The 18,039-nt window shown below is 48.2% G+C and overlaps 1 protein-coding gene across 2 annotated transcripts in view; it reads right to left on the minus strand.

Annotated features, from left to right (window-relative positions):
* The window catches only part of LOC140359296 (uncharacterized), a 52,215-nt gene that overhangs the window by 24,624 nt on the left and 9,552 nt on the right, over positions 1-18,039 (minus strand). For both annotated transcript variants that reach the window (XM_072444158.1, XM_072444157.1), the window contains exons 5-8: positions 15,600-15,661; positions 10,820-10,946; positions 3,197-3,261; positions 2,898-3,097 (exon numbers count right to left, since the gene is read on the minus strand). In XM_072444158.1, the coding sequence (XP_072300259.1) occupies positions 2,898-3,097; positions 3,197-3,261; positions 10,820-10,946; positions 15,600-15,661 (454 nt within the window). The remainder of the gene's footprint in view (positions 1-2,897; positions 3,098-3,196; positions 3,262-10,819; positions 10,947-15,599; positions 15,662-18,039) is intronic.

The raw sequence follows: 18,039 nt of genomic DNA on the forward strand, positions 1-18,039 counted from the left end.
TAATACAATATGAATAAAATAACTGTATTATGTTGTGATGTAGCATTTATTTAGGTGGGTTAATGTGCAATATACATATTTATACATCTAAGTAAATACTAAGTCAAAGTAATATTGTTTAATTGCTGGATTCATTAATTGGAGCTTATATTTTGTAATAGTATTTGTATTCTATAGTTGTTAAATATGGTCTTGTGTTTAATGCTGTTAATATATTGTATTGTGTGTAGTGTAAAATATTTTCATATTTAGGCCCGAGCCCCAGCAGGGCGGAGGGCCTATTGCTCCCGCAACGCTGCCGAAGGCAGTGTTGCAACTGTCTGACCAAACATGCGGGCGCAGCCCGCATGTTTGGTGCCCCGTCGCCCCTGGCAAGTACAGTGAACTAGCCCATGCCGAAGGCATGGATCATGCATACTTACTCCTGCTATGACAGAAATAGTCAACAATGAGTGAATTCTGCTTTTTGAACTCTAATTTGACCCCCTGAACATGCTCAAAAACTCAAACTTTGCCCTGAATTCTGACTATTTGGCCTTCAGAGTGGCCTATAAACAATAGAGTTTTTCCAAATGACATTATATTTTGCACAAAATTCTAATTTGCCATCCTGATCATAAAAGTATGAGAGCCAAAGTCATATTTTGTACGGCGTAACCGTAACGATGACAGAAACATCCCATGATATCCTTATGGGAAAATCGCGAAATTGTTCAAATCACCACATTTTTACACTTCACACTTTAACGAACTCCTCCTAGGGCGATTGTCCGATCAAGTTCATATTTGGGGAGAATCATCTACACAAGCGGGGCATCAAAACTTATCCATATTTTGATTTTAAGTACTAGGGTCTCTGTGCGGTAGAGCCGTAAATATATGTCACAAATGGGAAAAACGCCAAATCCTTGAAATGTTCACATTTATGCTTCACACTTTAATGAACTCCTCTGTGGGCAATAGCTCAATCAAGTTCATATTTGGGGAAAATAATCTACACAAGCGGAGCATCAAAAGTTATCCATATTTTTATTCCAAGTGTCACGGTCTCTGTGCGCTGAAGCTGCACATTTGACCCACATTTGTGTTCATTTGCACTGGTTAAGCACAGCATTGTACATGTCCAATGTGTCACTGTCTTAGTTCTTAGACAATTGCGTTAGCGCCATCTCTGGAAAATGCAGAGAGTCGGAAGGCCGGCGGCTTGCGGCTTTAATCTATTTTTGATACTGCTAAGTTGATTGATTTATAGTGGTTCTAGTTGACTGTTTTTGAAGGTTTTTACATGACTTTGATGCCAATGGATCTGCAAAATTAAAGAGTGTAAATGTATCTGAAGCATTAAACGTCAGGTGTGGGAACAGCCCAGTCAAACCAGTAACACACTTACAAACATAGTGTCAGCTGAAGCAGCTGCTCCAATACCAATACTCAACATGCTCTTGTTCAGGAGTTGTTCCTCTAGTAAAACACATGAATGTGTGTTAGCTCGTAGCTCGCAGTTAGCAGCTTGTGATGTGTAAGTTGTAACTTCTGTTAATAAACAGTGAATAAACCAGATAAATTGAGTTTATTTCACCACAATTAAGCCTTGTGTTTGATAGTCGTCCTTGTTCAAGTGTTCAACTTAATTTAGCGAAGTAGCTTGTGTTACGCTGTTATAACATTATTCAAAAATGGCCTGAGTTCAGGTCCGGACTCATTAGGTCCAGACCTGAACCTGAACCTCTGGATTCGAATCCGGACTTGAACCTGAACGTGGGTTTAGGTCTGCATCCCTACATATATACATTGCCCCGAAAATTAGACATTTCCGAGGACACGTGAACGCAACACGAACGCAGCGGCCAATCAGATGCCCGCTTTCACAGAATGACAAGCAAGAATACTGCGAAGTGGCATGTCTGTCAAAGCAAAACTTAAGCGATGAAAATGCCCCGAATATGGCCAAATTACTAGTTAAATCTTGATTTTTTTCAAGGAGGGGCACCGCGGGCCCCCTCCTATTTCAAACCGAGGGCCCGCCGGAGATTCAACTGCTTGAGGGCCCCGGGCCCCCGTCTATTTCGCAGCTTGGTGTATCGATTCAGAGATGCGTATATGCTTAAACATAAAGTAATTAGAAATGTCCAAGATCTGAACCTCCTGCTGAGTGTGAGGAGCTGTACATGTGACTTCATCATGGGACAGTTCTGAGCATGAGGACGTGTTAACATGACATTCTAATGCATGTCGTTATTCCACTTAATAAAAACATCATTTGAGTAAACTTCCAACATCGGTTTTAATGGATATCATGAATCGGGACGCGCATCGTATCAAGTTCCTTGTATGGGGATACGTACTCTATCGTGAGGTACAAAGTAATACCCCGCCCTAGTGGCAGGATGTCATCACTGCTGGTGCTGGAGGAAGAGGAGACTTCTGCCTCGGGTCATTTTTAAGGACAGGTCAAAAGCCAAACCTGGGGCAGGAAAACTGATACTGACGAGGAGTCAGCACTGTCTTTTTCTCCTTTTGTGCTTCTTATTCAAATGTATGGCTCTGGTGGTGGTGTGGAGAGCACATTTGCCTGATGTGTGGGGCAGGCAGCGTCTCGAGTTTGAATCCAGTCCTCTACAGTTTGCTGCGTGTCCTTCCACAGTCTTATGCCCACTTCACCCTGTAGTATCTGCCAAATAAAACCTACCGACGGGAACTAATTATTTATAAAAAAAATATATATATATATCTGAGTTCTAAAAAAACTAACTCACTGTTTATGTGGGACACTTCAGTTTCAAAAGCTCCAGAGAGAAGGCTGTGTGTGGTAGTGAGACGTGCTACAGACCAGTGGAAAGGCTTAAGGCAGAAGTGGGTGATGCGTGACATGTGGTCAGTATGGTGGTGGTTCTGACCGTTCATCTGTCCTCTGGCTTCAGCCTTCTTTGCTTCTGCTCCGATCTTCAACTTTGCCTCTGGCTCATCCTGATCCTCCTGGTCCTCTGAGGCTCCTGAGTCCTGCTCCAGCTCCTCCAGAAGCTCCTGGATGGCGAAAGGTGCCTGGTCAATGATGGTGCTGAAGATGCTGCTGCAGATGGCCCTGAACAGGGCGCGGCTGCAGAGGGAGGAGACGGAGAGTGTCAGCCATAAGCATCGGGAAATATCCCCCTAACCCCAAAACCAAGAGAGAAAGAACACTCGTGTTTCAACTTACTCTTTGGTTTTTGCAGCTGTTTTCATGAATGGTTGGATGAAAATGAGGTTCTGCTCAGCAGTGAGCTGCAAGAGAAAAACGTGACATTCACACCAATCACTGTTAGGGATGACAAAAACACACCAATATCATACATATACATCTATCATATATATATATATATATATATATATATATATATATATATATATATATATATATATATATATATATATATATATATATATATATATATATATATATATATATATATATATATATATATATATATATATATATATATATATATATATATAGATATATAGATATATATATATATATATATATATATATATATATATATATATATATATATCATTATATATATAGATATATATATATATATATATATCATTATATATATAGATATATATATATATATATATCATTATATATATAGATATGTAGATATCCATCATATCGCCGGACCGGTCCAACCACCGCCGGTCACGTGTCTCAAATGCGGAAGACATCTTTCAAATTTTTTCGGAACATTTAGGTGCAGAGTGTGAATTGGTGAAGCCGATGTCAGACACTAATATTTTCTGGTCCTCTGCCCAACGGATAAATGCTGAACTGTACAGCCTCTTTCAGCATTCAACAGCTGCTTATCTAGATCAGGGCTGGGCAATTATTTTCCTCCGAGGGCCATATTTGAATCCAGGCCTGTAGCGGAGGCCGGCCCTCGATCATTGGTGTGAAAAAAAAAAATCCCCAAAATTAAATATCAGATAAAATATCACTTTTCTGTCAAATATAGGCCATTGAATCTATTATTGAATTCATTTCACATCATGTTTATTAAGGACACAAGTGCAGACAGATGCCTGAGGGCAAAAAAGGACTCCCGCTTCAGAGGGTTCATCCCTATTAGTTCAGAATTTGACCGATAGTCTTAGTGGCCTAAAGTGACCATGAGCTCCTCTGTCGCTGAGCTCCTGCCCGCTCTGTCACATGTGAAGTGTTCAGAGGCAGACAGAGACTGTGTGTCCCTTGTGTGAACAATGACATAAAGTCAAACCTCAGAAAAACTTTCAGGCTCAGACCAAATGACACAAACAAATGAATGAACATAAAAAATGTGGACGGCTAAACATTAGATCAATTTCCTCTAAATCACTTTTAGTTAAAGAATTAATTAGTGATTATAACATAGATCTTCAGCTCGAACTGAAACTTGGCTTCAACAAGATGATTATGTCAGACTAAATGAGTCCACCCCACCCACCCATGTTAACCCCACCCACCCATGTTAACCCCACCCACCCATGTTAACCCCACCCACCCATGTTAACCCCACCCACCCATGTTAACCCCACCCACCCATGTAAACCCCACCCACCCATGTTAACCCCACCCACCCATGTTAACCCCACCCACCCATGTTAACCCCACCCACCCATGTAAACCCCACCCACCCATGTAAACCCCACCCACCCATGTAAACCCCACCCACCCATGTAAACCCCACCCACCCATGTAAACCCCACCCATGTTAACTGTCAGACCTCCAGGAGCACAGAGGTGGGCGTGGTAGTGATCTCACACTCAAGCGACCCACAAATCCTAAAACTAACAATGCATTTCACTCATTTAAAGCCTCATGTGTCAATCACGTGTCCAATATGAGAAACCAAAAAGGAGTTTGGTTCATAGTTATCTACCTCCTGGTCCCTATTCAGAGTTTTTAACAGAGTTTATATCAAACTTAGTGTTAGCCTGTGATAAAATAGTCATAGCTGGAGACTTTAATATCCATGTGAACGTGAGTGATGACTCTCTCAGTAACGCCTTCAGCGCCTTGTTAGACAGCATCGGTTTCACTCAGAATGTAAATAAAGTGACTCACACTCACAAGAACACTCTGGATCTTGTCCTAATGTATGGAACAGAGATTAGTGACCTCATTGTCCTCCCTCAAAACTCTATATTGTCAGATCATTTCATAATTACCTTTCAGTTTATTCTTAAAGATCATCAGCCACAGAAAAAAGTTATAACGAAAAGGACAATATCTGAAAAATCTATCTCAAAATTCAAAGAAATAATAGAGCCAATATTCAGTGACATGTCATGTGATCATGTCATGTGATCATGTCATGTGATCGCGTCATGTGATCGCGTCATGTGATCGCGTCATGTGATCGCGTCATGTGATCGCGTCATGTGATCGCGTCATGTGATCGCGTCATGTGATCGCGTCATGTGATCGCGTCATGTGATCGCGTCATGTGATCGCGTCATGTGATCGCGTCATGTGATCGCGTCATGTGATCGCGTCATGTGATCGCGTCATGTGATCGCGTCATGTGATCGCGTCATGTGATCGCGTCATGTGATCGCGTCATGTGATCGCGTCATGTGATCGCGTCATGTGATCGCGTCATGTGATCGCGTCATGTGATCACGTCATGTGATCATGTGTGTTCATGTGATCATGTCATGTGATCCTGAGAACAGCTTTAGTCCAGGGGAAGTGACCGATCTGACCACTTGACCATGAATTCTCTGAAGTCTGCTCTTGATGCTGCAGCTCCGTTAAAACAGAAGGTCAATAGGCCAAAGCGCCTCCTCCTGGTACAACCAAGAACTGCACTCACATGAACAAAGCGCTAGAACATGATAAACCCTTTGTCTCTAAAAATCCTTGAAAAGGTTGTAGTTAAACAGCTTTGTCGCCACCTACAGGACAATCACTTAAGTGAATTTTTCCAGTCAGGGTTCGGAGCCCACCACAGCAGGGTTCGGAGCCCACCACAGCAGGGTCCGGAGCCCACCACAGCAGGGTTCAGGGCCCCACCACAGCAGGGTTCAGGGCCCCACCACAGCAGGGATCAGGGCCCCACCACAGCAGGGTTCAGGGCCCCACCACAGCAGGGTTCAGGGCCCCACCACAGCAGGGTTCAGGGCCCCACCACAGCAGGGTTCAGAGCCCACCACAGTAGGTTTCAGGGCCCACCACAGCAGGGTTCAGAGCCCACCACAGCAGGGTCCAGAGCCCACCACAGATGGACTGGTCTCAATCCTGGTTCTGACCTCAGCCTTTGACACCATCGACCACAACGTTCTACTGCAGAGGTTAGAATGTGATGTATTTGTCAGAGGCCCCGCCCTCAGAGGCCCCGCCCTCAACTGGTTAAAATCCTATTCATCTGATATGTACCAGTTTGTTCATGTAAACCAGAGCTCCTCCCCCTGTTCTAAAGTAACTTACGGTGTGCCTCAGGGATCAGTACTGGGTCCAGTTCTGTTTCCCATTTATATGCTGCCATTAGGTCACATGATCAGGTCACATGGCATTAACTTTCACTGCTCTGCAGATGACACTCAGCTGTATTTATCAATGAACCTGATCAGAGCGATCATGGAGACAGACTTAGTACTTGTGTGAAGGAGATAAAAACCTGGATGACACTAAACTACCTGCTTCTTAACCCTGAAAAAACAGGTCATTGTGCTGGAGGTCATTGTGCTGGAGGTCATTGTGCTGGTCCTCCAGTTCTACTGTAAGAAACCTCAGTCTTATTTGACCAGGAGCTCTCATTTCCATTTGCGCAATAAAGCCAAAATCTGAAGACTCCGGCCTAAAAGTGATGCTGAAGGTTAAACTACTGTAACTCCTGCTCGCAGCGTGTCCTAAAAGCTCCATAAAAAGCTTTCAACTGGTTCAAAATGCAGCAGCAAGATTACTAACAGGAACTAAAAGAAGAGAGCACATTACGCCAGTGCTGGAGTCTCTTCACTGGCTCCTGTCCAGTTTAGAATCACATTTAAACTCCTCCTCCTGACTTACAAAGCCATAAATGACATGGCCCCTCCCACCTCAAAGATGCTCTAGAACCATATCATCCAAACAGAGCTCTTCACTCTCTAAATGCTTCTGGTGGTGCCAAGAGTCTCTAAAAGCACAGTAGGAGGTAGAGCCTTCTGGTCCCAAGAGTCTCTAAAAGCACAGTAGGAGGTAGAGCCTTCTGGTGGTCCCAAGAGTCTCTAAAAGCACAGTAGGAGGTAGAGCCTTCTGGTCCCAAGAGTCTCTAAAAGCACAGTAGGAGGTAGAGCCTTCTGGTGGTCCCAAGAGTCTCTAAAAGCGATTTAGCATGATATGGGCCCTTTAAATTGTTAAAGTATTAGTAATTTCCAAGATGTTCCCTTGATCCTAAGAGTCAGTCAGACCCCATATTGTACAGTTTGGCTCTAGGACCTTCCACACCTGCCTATGAACCAATGGCAGTCTGACACACTAAACATTTGCAAAACTGCACTAAAAGTGCCCGAGTGAACCAGATAAATGTAAACGTCTGCCTCATAACACTCCTGCTCAAATAAAGGCTCTGCAGAGCCGCCCTGGAGTCAAGCCTATGGACCGAGAGACACAGGAACTTTTAAGTAGAATATTCAAATTGATGGAGCACACAAGGCCAAAGCTAAAATTAGAGTAATGCAGGTTTTAGATATTGATATTGAAATCCAATAATCAGACAATTAAAAAAAAAAAAAGATTCCTTGCGTTTTCCGCATGGCACGCCATGGAAAACCCTTTGTTTCTTCAATGGCGTGTCATGGCCACACGCACTGACCTACTGAGCACCGCGATTGTGGCCCGAATATTGTGAATGGATAATTGTACGACCCATCTACTCCATGAAATGACAACATTGTCCGATTTGTCTGAAACTTTGGTTATATTCCATTTAGCATGTCATGGAAAAGAGTTTATTAGATATAGTGCCAGGGACTGGGTGCTTAGGTCATCGTCTTGTGGAGGATGAACCTTCACCCCAGTCTGGAGGCAAGCACGCTCCAACTACTGCAACTACAGCAACTACTGCAACTACAGCAACTACTGCAACTACAGCAACTACAGCAACTACTGCAACTACAGCAACTACAGCAACTACAGCAACTACTGCAACTACAGCAACTACTGCAACTACTGCAACTACTGCAACTACAGCAACTACAGCAACTACTGCAACTACTGCAACTACTGCAACTACTGCAACTACAGCAACTACAGCAACTACTGCAACTACTGCAACTACTGCAACTACTGCAACTACTGCAACTACTGCAACTACAGCAACTACAGCAACTACAGCAACTACAGCAACTACAGCAACTACAGCAACTACTGCAACTACTGCAACTACTGCAACTACTGCAACTACTGCAGCTACTGCAGCTACAGCAACTACTGCAACTACTGCAACTACTGCAACTACAGCAACTACAGCAACTACAGCAACTACTGCAACTACTGCAACTACTGCAACTACTGCAACTACTGCAACTACTGCAACTACTGCAACTACTGCAACTACAGCAACTACAGCAACTACTGCAACTACTGCAACTACAGCAACTACAGCAACTACAGCAACTACTGCAACTACTGCAACTACTGCAACTACTGCAACTACAGCAACTACTGCAACTACTGCAACTACAGCAACTACAGCAACTACTGCAACTACTGCAACTACTGCAACTACTGCAACTACAGCAACTACTGCAACTACTGCAGCTACAGCAACTACTGCAACTACTGCAACTACTGCAACTACAGCAACTACAGCAACTACAGCAACTACTGCAACTACTGCAACTACAGCAACTACAGCAACTACTGCAACTACAGCAACTACTGCAACTACTGCAACTACAGCAACTACTGCAACTACTGCAACTACTGCAACTACAGCAACTACAGCAACTACTGCAGCTACTGCAACTACTGCAACTACTGCAACTACTGCAACTACAGCAACTACAGCAACTACAGCAACTACTGCAACTACTGCAACTACAGCAACTACAGCAACTACAGCAACTACAGCAACTACTGCAACTACTGCAACTACAGCAACTACAGCAACTACTGCAACTACTGCAACTACAGCAACTACAGCAACTACTGCAACTACTGCAACTACAGCAACTACAGCAACTACAGCAACTACTGCAACTACAGCAACTACTGCAACTACTGCAACTACTGCAACTACAGCAACTACAGCAACTACAGCAACTACAGCAACTACAGCAACTACAGCAACTACTGCAACTACTGCAACTACTGCAACTACTGCAACTACAGCAACTACTGCAACTACTGCAACTACAGCAACTACAGCAACTACAGCAACTACAGCAACTACTGCAACTACAGCAACTACAGCAACTACAGCAACTACTGCAACTACTGCAACTACTGCAACTACTGCAACTACAGCAACTACAGCAACTACTGCAACTACAGCAACTACTGCAACTACTGCAACTACTGCAACTACAGCAACTACTGCAACTACTGCAGCTACAGCAACTACTGCAACTACTGCAACTACTGCAACTACAGCAACTACAGCAACTACTGCAACTACAGCAACTACAGCAACTACAGCAACTACTGCAACTACTGCAACTACTGCAACTACAGCAACTACTGCAACTACAGCAACTACTGCAACTACTGCAACTACAGCAACTACTGCAACTACTGCAACTACTGCAACTACAGCAACTACAGCAACTACTGCAGCTACTGCAACTACTGCAACTACTGCAACTACTGCAACTACAGCAACTACAGCAACTACAGCAACTACTGCAACTACTGCAACTACAGCAACTACAGCAACTACAGCAACTACAGCAACTACTGCAACTACTGCAACTACAGCAACTACAGCAACTACTGCAACTACTGCAACTACAGCAACTACTGCAACTACTGCAACTACAGCAACTACAGCAACTACAGCAACTACTGCAACTACAGCAACTACTGCAACTACTGCAACTACTGCAACTACAGCAACTACAGCAACTACAGCAACTACAGCAACTACAGCAACTACAGCAACTACTGCAACTACTGCAACTACTGCAACTACAGCAACTACTGCAACTACTGCAACTACAGCAACTACAGCAACTACAGCAACTACAGCAACTACTGCAACTACAGCAACTACAGCAACTACAGCAACTACTGCAACTACTGCAACTACTGCAACTACTGCAACTACAGCAACTACAGCAACTACTGCAACTACAGCAACTACTGCAACTACAGCAACTACTGCAACTACAGCAACTACTGCAACTACTGCAACTACTGCAACTACAGCAACTACAGCAACTACAGCAACTACTGCAACTACTGCAACTACAGCAACTACTGCAACTACAGCAACTACTGCAACTACTCCCTTGAGTAGAGTACTCCCTAGATTACTCCCTTGCACAGTTATAACTTAAAAAAACGGAGGGATTCTGTCTCTACAGAACTCATGGCAGACTTTTCACTTCAGAGCGATGACAACACCTTTGTTCTCATCAGACTCTCGCCAGTCACGTGCACAAAACTTAGCAAGATCATCATGAATCCATTTATTGACAGTGATCGTCTTGAGTGTCCTGATGTGCTTTTCCAAATCATGTTCAATAACCTGAATTTTAATGAATTGTATACATTTTGGAATAAGGCTGTAACATAACAAAATGTGGAAAAAGCTGTGAATACTTTACAGATGTACTGTATGTTTGTCTGACACGCCCTGATCTCAACTGTAGACCCACCTCCGGTGCTCCGACCACAGCCAGCTCCCTCAGGTACAGGTCCAGCACATGCAGCTGCAGGCCTACAGAGGGCGCTCCAGCCTGCAGCAGCTCACAGGACACCAGCTCCAGGAACAGGCCTACGCAACTGGACAAGGAACAGGTTATTCAGAGCAATGTCTCTCCCGCTCTGGAACATCTACTAATAAAGTTAGAAACAGCGGGGCAATAATTAACAGCCTCGTCAAATAGCAGCTTTTTACCATCTAACAACATAAAAAATATAGTGTCTAAACCAGACTTGGAGAGACTTATCCATGTGTTTGTCTCCAGTAGATTAGACTAACGGCCTCCTGCTGGTGCCAGAGTCAGGACTAAACATGGACCGGCCTCCTGCTGGTGCCAGAGTCAGGACTAAACATGGACCGGCCTCCTGCTGGTGCCAGAGTCAGGACTAAACATGGACCGGCCTCCTGCTGGTGCCAGAGTCAGGACTAAACATGGACCGGCCTCCTGCTGGTGCCAGAGTCAGGACTAAACATGGACCGGCCTCCTGCTGGTGCCAGAGTCAGGACTAAACATGGACCGGCCTCCTGCTGGTGCCAGAGTCAGGACTAAACATGGACCGGCCTCCTGCTGGTGCCAGAGTCAGGACTAAACATGGACCGGCCTCCTGCTGGTGCCAGAGTCAGGACTAAACATGGACCGGCCTCCTGCTGGTGCCAGAGTCAGGACTAAACATGGACCGGCCTCCTGCTGGTGCCAGAGTCAGGACTAAACATGGACCGGGCTCCTGCTGGTGCCAGAGTCAGGACTAAACATGGACCGGCCTCCTGCTGGTGCCAGAGTCAGGACTAAACATGGACCGGCCTCCTGCTGGTGCCAGAGTCAGGACTAAACATGGACCGGCCTCCTGCTGGTGCCAGAGTCAGGACTAAACATGGACCGGCCTCCTGCTGGTGCCAGAGTCAGGACTAAACATGGACCGGCCTCCTGCTGGTGCCAGAGTCAGGACTAAACATGGACCGGCCTCCTGCTGGTGCCAGAGTCAGGACTAAACATGGACCGGGCTCCTGCTGGTGCCAGAGTCAGGACTAAACATGGACCGGCCTCCTGCTGGTGCCAGAGTCAGGACTAAACATGGACCGGCCTCCTGCTGGTGCCAGAGTCAGGACTAAACATGGACCGGCCTCCTGCTGGTGCCAGAGTCAGGACTAAACATGGACCGGCCTCCTGCTGGTGCCAGAGTCAGGACTAAACATGGACCGGGCTCCTGCTGGTGCCAGAGTCAGGACTAAACATGGACCGGCCTCCTGCTGGTGCCAGAGTCAGGACTAAACATGGACCGGCCTCCTGCTGGTGCCAGAGTCAGGACTAAACATGGAGCGGCCTCCTGCTGGTGCCAGAGTCAGGACTAAACATGGAGCGGCCTCCTGCTGGTGCCAGAGTCAGGACTAAACATGGACCGGCCTCCTGCTGGTGCCAGAGTCAGGACTAAACATGGACCGGCCTCCTGCTGGTGCCAGAGTCAGGACTAAACATGGAGCGGCCTCCTGCTGGTGCCAGAGTCAGGACTAAACATGGAGCGGCCTCCTGCTGGTGCCAGAGTCAGGACTAAACATGGAGCGGCCTCCTGCTGGTGCCAGAGTCAGGACTAAACATGGAGCGGCCTCCTGCTGGTGCCAGAGTCAGGACTAAACATGGAGCGGCCTCCTGCTGGTGCCAGAGTCAGGACTAAACATGGACCGGCCTCCTGCTGGTGCCAGAGTCAGGACTAAACATGGACCGGCCTCCTGCTGGTGCCAGAGTCAGGACTAAACATGGACCGGCCTCCTGCTGGTGCCAGAGTCAGGACTAAACATGGACCGGCCTCCTGCTGGTGCCAGAGTCAGGACTAAACATGGACCGGCCTCCTGCTGGTGCCAGAGTCAGGACTAAACATGGACCGGCCTCCTGCTGGTGCCAGAGTCAGGACTAAACATGGACCGGCCTCCTGCTGGTGCCAGAGTCAGGACTAAACATGGACCGGCCTCCTGCTGGTGCCAGAGTCAGGACTAAACATGGACCGGCCTCCTGCTGGTGCCAGAGTCAGGACTAAACATGGACCGGCCTCCTGCTGGTGCCAGAGTCAGGACTAAACATGGACCGGCCTCCTGCTGGTGCCAGAGTCAGGACTAAACATGGACCGGCCTCCTGCTGGTGCCAGAGTCAGGACTAAACATGGACCGGCCTCCTGCTGGTGCCAGAGTCAGGACTAAACATGGACCGGCCTCCTGCTGGTGCCAGAGTCAGGACTAAACATGGACCGGCCTCCTGCTGGTGCCAGAGTCAGGACTAAACATGGACCGGCCTCCTGCTGGTGCCAGAGTCAGGACTAAACATGGACCGGCCTCCTGCTGGTGCCAGAGTCAGGACTAAACATGGACCGGCCTCCTGCTGGTGCCAGAGTCAGGACTAAACATGGACCGGCCTCCTGCTGGTGCCAGAGTCAGGACTAAACATGGACCGGCCTCCTGCTGGTGCCAGAGTCAGGACTAAACATGGACCGGCCTCCTGCTGGTGCCAGAGTCAGGACTAAACATGGACCGGCCTCCTGCTGGTGCCAGAGTCAGGACTAAACATGGACCGGCCTCCTGCTGGTGCCAGAGTCAGGACTAAACATGGACCGGCCTCCTGCTGGTGCCAGAGTCAGGACTAAACATGGACCGGCCTCCTGCTGGTGCCAGAGTCAGGACTAAACATGGACCGGCCTCCTGCTGGTGCCAGAGTCAGGACTAAACATGGACCGGCCTCCTGCTGGTGCCAGAGTCAGGACTAAACATGGACCGGCCTCCTGCTGGTGCCAGAGTCAGGACTAAACATGGACCGGCCTCCTGCTGGTGCCAGAGTCAGGACTAAACATGGAGCGGCCTCCTGCTGGTGCCAGAGTCAGGACAAAACATGGACCGGCCTCCTGCTGGTGCCAGAGTCAGGACTAAACATGGACCGGCCTCCTGCTGGTGCCAGAGTCAGGACTAAACATGGACCGGCCTCCTGCTGGTGCCAGAGTCAGGACTAAACATAGACCGGCCTGCTGCTGGTGCCAGAGTCAGGACAAAACATGGACCGGCCTCCTGCTGGTGCCAGAGTCAGGACTAAACATGGACCGGCCTCCTGCTGGTGCCAGAGTCAGGACTAAACATGGACCGGCCTCCTGCTGGTGCCAGAGTCAGGACTAAACATGGACCGGCCTCCTGCTGGTGCCAGAGTCAGGACTAAACATGGACCGGCCTCCTGCTGGTGCTAGAGTCAGGATTAAACATGGACCGGCCTCCTGCTGGTGCCCACAGTCAGGATTAAACATGGACCGGCCTCCTGCTGGTGCCAGAGTCAGGACTAAACATGGACCGGCCTCCTGCTGGTGCCAGAGTCAGGACTAAACATGGACCGGCCTCCTGCTGGTGCCAGAGTCAGGACTAAACATGGACCGGCCTCCTGCTGGTGCCAGAGTCAGGACTAAACATGGACCGGCCTCCTGCTGGTGCCAGAGTCAGGACTAAACATGGAGCGGCCTCCTGCTGGTGCTAGAGTCAGGATTAAACATGGACCGGCCTCCTGCTGGTGCCCACAGTCAGGATTAAACATGGACCGGCCTCCTGCTGGTGCCAGAGTCAGGACTAAACATGGACCGGCCTCCTGCTGGTGCCAGAGTCAGGACTAAACATGGACCGGCCTCCTGCTGGTGCCAGAGTCAGGACTAAACATGGACCGGCCTCCTGCTGGTGCCAGAGTCAGGACTAAACATGGACCGGCCTGCTGCTGGTGCCAGAGTCAGGACAAAACATGGACCGGCCTCCTGCTGGTGCCAGAGTCAGGACTAAACATGGACCGGCCTCCTGCTGGTGCCAGAGTCAGGACTAAACATGGACCGGCCTCCTGCTGGTGCCAGAGTCAGGACTAAACATGGACCGGCCTCCTGCTGGTGCCAGAGTCAGGACTAAACATGGACCGGCCTCCTGCTGGTGCCAGAGTCAGGACTAAACATGGACCGGCCTCCTGCTGGTGCCAGAGTCAGGACAAAACATGGACCGACCTCCTGCTGGTGCCAGAGTCAGGACTAAACATGGACCGGCCTCCTGCTGGTGCCAGAGTCTCTATAATCACACTCACACTCGGTGGTGTGGTGCGGGCCTCACACTCGGTGGTGTGGTGCGGGCCTCACACTCGGTGGTGTGGTGCGGGCCTCACACTCGGTGGTGTGGTGCGGGCCTCACACTCGGTGGTGTGGTGCGGGCCTCACACTCGGTGGTGTGGTGCGGGCCTCACACTCGGTGGTGTGGTGCGGGCCTCACACTCGGTGGTGTGGTGCGGGCCTCACACTCGGTGGTGTGGTGCGGGCCTCACACTCGGTGGTGTGGTGCGGGCCTCACACTCGGTGGTGTGGTGCGGGCCTCACACTCGGTGGTGTGGTGCGGGCCTCACACTCGGTGGTGTGGTGCGGGCCTCACACTCGGTGGTGTGGTGCGGGCCTCACACTCGGTGGTGTGGTGCGGGCCTCACACTCGGTGGTGTGGTGCGGGCCTCACACTCGGTGGTGTGGTGCGGGCCTCACACTCGGTGGTGTGGTGCGGGCCTCACACTCGGTGGTGTGGTGCGGGCCTCACACTCGGTGGTGTGGTGCGGGCCTCACACTCGGTGGTGTGGTGCGGGCCTCACACTCGGTGGTGTGGTGCGGGCCTCACACTCGGTGGTGTGGTGCGGGCCTCACACTCGGTGGTGTGGTGCGGGCCTCACACTCGGTGGTGTGGTGCGGGCCTCATACCTGGGGTCCCACTGGCTCCTCTGCAGCAGTTCAAACATTTGTCTGAACATGAAGCGCACCAGCTGCAAACACAAAAACAGACAAGTCCAAATGAACGTCACGTCTGGATCACTCTTTGCATTTGAATGAATCAAGATCGTTTCAAATCATCATCACTCCATCGTCTTCATTTAAAGGGGGATTATGCTTTCCACTATATTTTACCATGTTATGTCAGTATCATTCTTTTGTGTCGTTTTAAACAGATTCTCATTGGGTTTTCCCTGTATAAATGAATCAAATTAATGAATGAATATAATAATATATTATTATTATAAGAAAAAAAAAATACAAACGATGTGATCGTATCAGCAGAAATATCCTGTTGGGCCCATCTCTACTTGAGTAAACAGCACAAGCAGAAGATGTAAGAGTCAAGAGAGTAAAATGCTCATTAATATTAAAATGTAATGTAGCCCGTTAATGCCAGGTGTTTAATACAGACGGATTGAGGCCTATTTAAGAGGACTAAGCCTGACTAAGAATATGTTAACTGGATAAGAATGAAACATTTCTCCCATTGTCCCCTTGAGTTATGAGCCCTAACAGTATATTATATACAGTATATTATATTGTTGATGCAGCGCTGCAGCAGTCTGAGAAGTCAGTGCCTCGTGCAAACACATTAGCTTCTTAGTTTAATCTATACTATCTAAACGTTGAATGGACGATTTTTTTGACCCAAATCTGAGTCTTATTTCCTTGTGGTGTGGACGGCCGATTAGTCCTGCCACGTATCAATCATAAAACGCACCTACCGCTCACCTGCAGCCGTGTGCGGCTCGTCCCACGTTTCAGCGTGTCTAAGCGCATGGATCTATCATAATATAGTTCCCTCAGTGACGCGACAAAATGAAGACGGAGAAAGACAGTTGGAGCTGACTGAGAAGAAGACGGAAATCTTGAGTGGCATGATCACGGGGGAGTGGCATGATCACGGGGGAGTGGCATGATCACGGGGGAGTGGCATGATCACGGGGGAGTGGCATGATCACGGGGGAGTGGCATGTGCACGGGGGAGTGGCATGAGCACGGGGGAGTGGCATGAGCACGGGGGAGTGGCATGAGCACGGGGGAGTGGCATGAGCACGGGGGAGTGGCATGAGCACGGGGGAGTGGCTTGAGCACGGGGGAGTGGCATGAGCACGGGGGAGTGGCATGAGCACGGGGGAGTGGCTTGAGCACGGGGGAGTAGCCAAACTTTTCTAATTTATATTTATTAATTTTCAAATTGAATCATAGAACCCTAGTTACATTCGTAACCGTTTATAATTGCTAAACCTACATGTCCCACAATGCCGCGGGTGGCCGCCCCTCCCCCGCGTGGCTCTGCTGTGTTTACTGCCAAGGAAGAAGTTCTGAGGAGTAACGACGCGCGGTGCAAAAAAGACGTGTGGCTTTAGGAAACACGTGGGAGAAAGAAAGGAGGCGGTTTTGTGGATGTTAGAGCTGTGCTAAAATGTGGAGCTAACAACAAGAAAAACAACTTCTGTGATGATGCTCTGTGAGGAAAACATCCTCTACAAACCTGGACAGATCAGGACCCGCCCCCAGATAAGGCAGGGTCTGACGGGGGTCGGCGGCGCTGCTCGCTTCTACAGCTCAGCCCACGCTGGCCCATTTACCCATCGGCCCACCAGTCTACCCATGCCTGTCACTCACTGAATATTTAGTTTAATTTCAATTCAGGTTGGATTTTCATTTTGTGTGCAGTGCAGATTTTCTGTGAGACCTTAGAGGGAACGTTGGTAGTTTGTATTTATTGATTTAATACTCTTGGTAGTTACTGCAAATGTGTAAAATGTATGAGTTTCTAGGTAAAGCACTTTGAGTTGTCTGTGTACATGAAAAGTACTCTACAAATAAAATTGTCTCGACTTGAGTAAGGACTGAAAAAAGATCAACTGTTGGAGGAATTGTAAGAAAATGAAGAGGCTGAAGAGGACTGTCAATCTCCCTCAGACTGAGGCTCCATGAAAGATCTCACCTCGTGGGGTCTTAAGAAGAACAATAAGAAGAAAGGTGAAGAATCACCCAGATCTACAGGAGGAGCTGGTCAATGACCTGAAGAGAGCTGGGACCCCAGTCCCAGGTTACTATGGTAACACACTACGCCTCATGGTTTAAAATCATGCATCGCACAGAAGGTTCTCCTGCTTAAGTCAGCACATGTCCAGATCCATCTGAAGTTTACCAATGACCATCAGGATGATCCAAAAGATCATGGGAGAAAGTCATGTGGTCAGAGGAGACCAAGAACACCATCACTACTGTGAAGCACAGGGGAGGAAACATCACGCTTTGGGGGAGGAAACATCACGCTTTGGGGGAGGAACCATCACGCTTTGGGGGAGGAACCATCACGCTTTGGGGGAGGAACCATCACGCTTTGGGGGAGGAA

This window comes from Eucyclogobius newberryi, unplaced genomic scaffold (assembly GCF_026437365.1).
Source record: "Eucyclogobius newberryi isolate DKJ021-1_F unplaced genomic scaffold, fEucNew1.0.hap1 SCAF_14, whole genome shotgun sequence".
NCBI classification, from domain to species: Eukaryota; Metazoa; Chordata; class Actinopteri; order Gobiiformes; family Gobiidae; genus Eucyclogobius; species Eucyclogobius newberryi.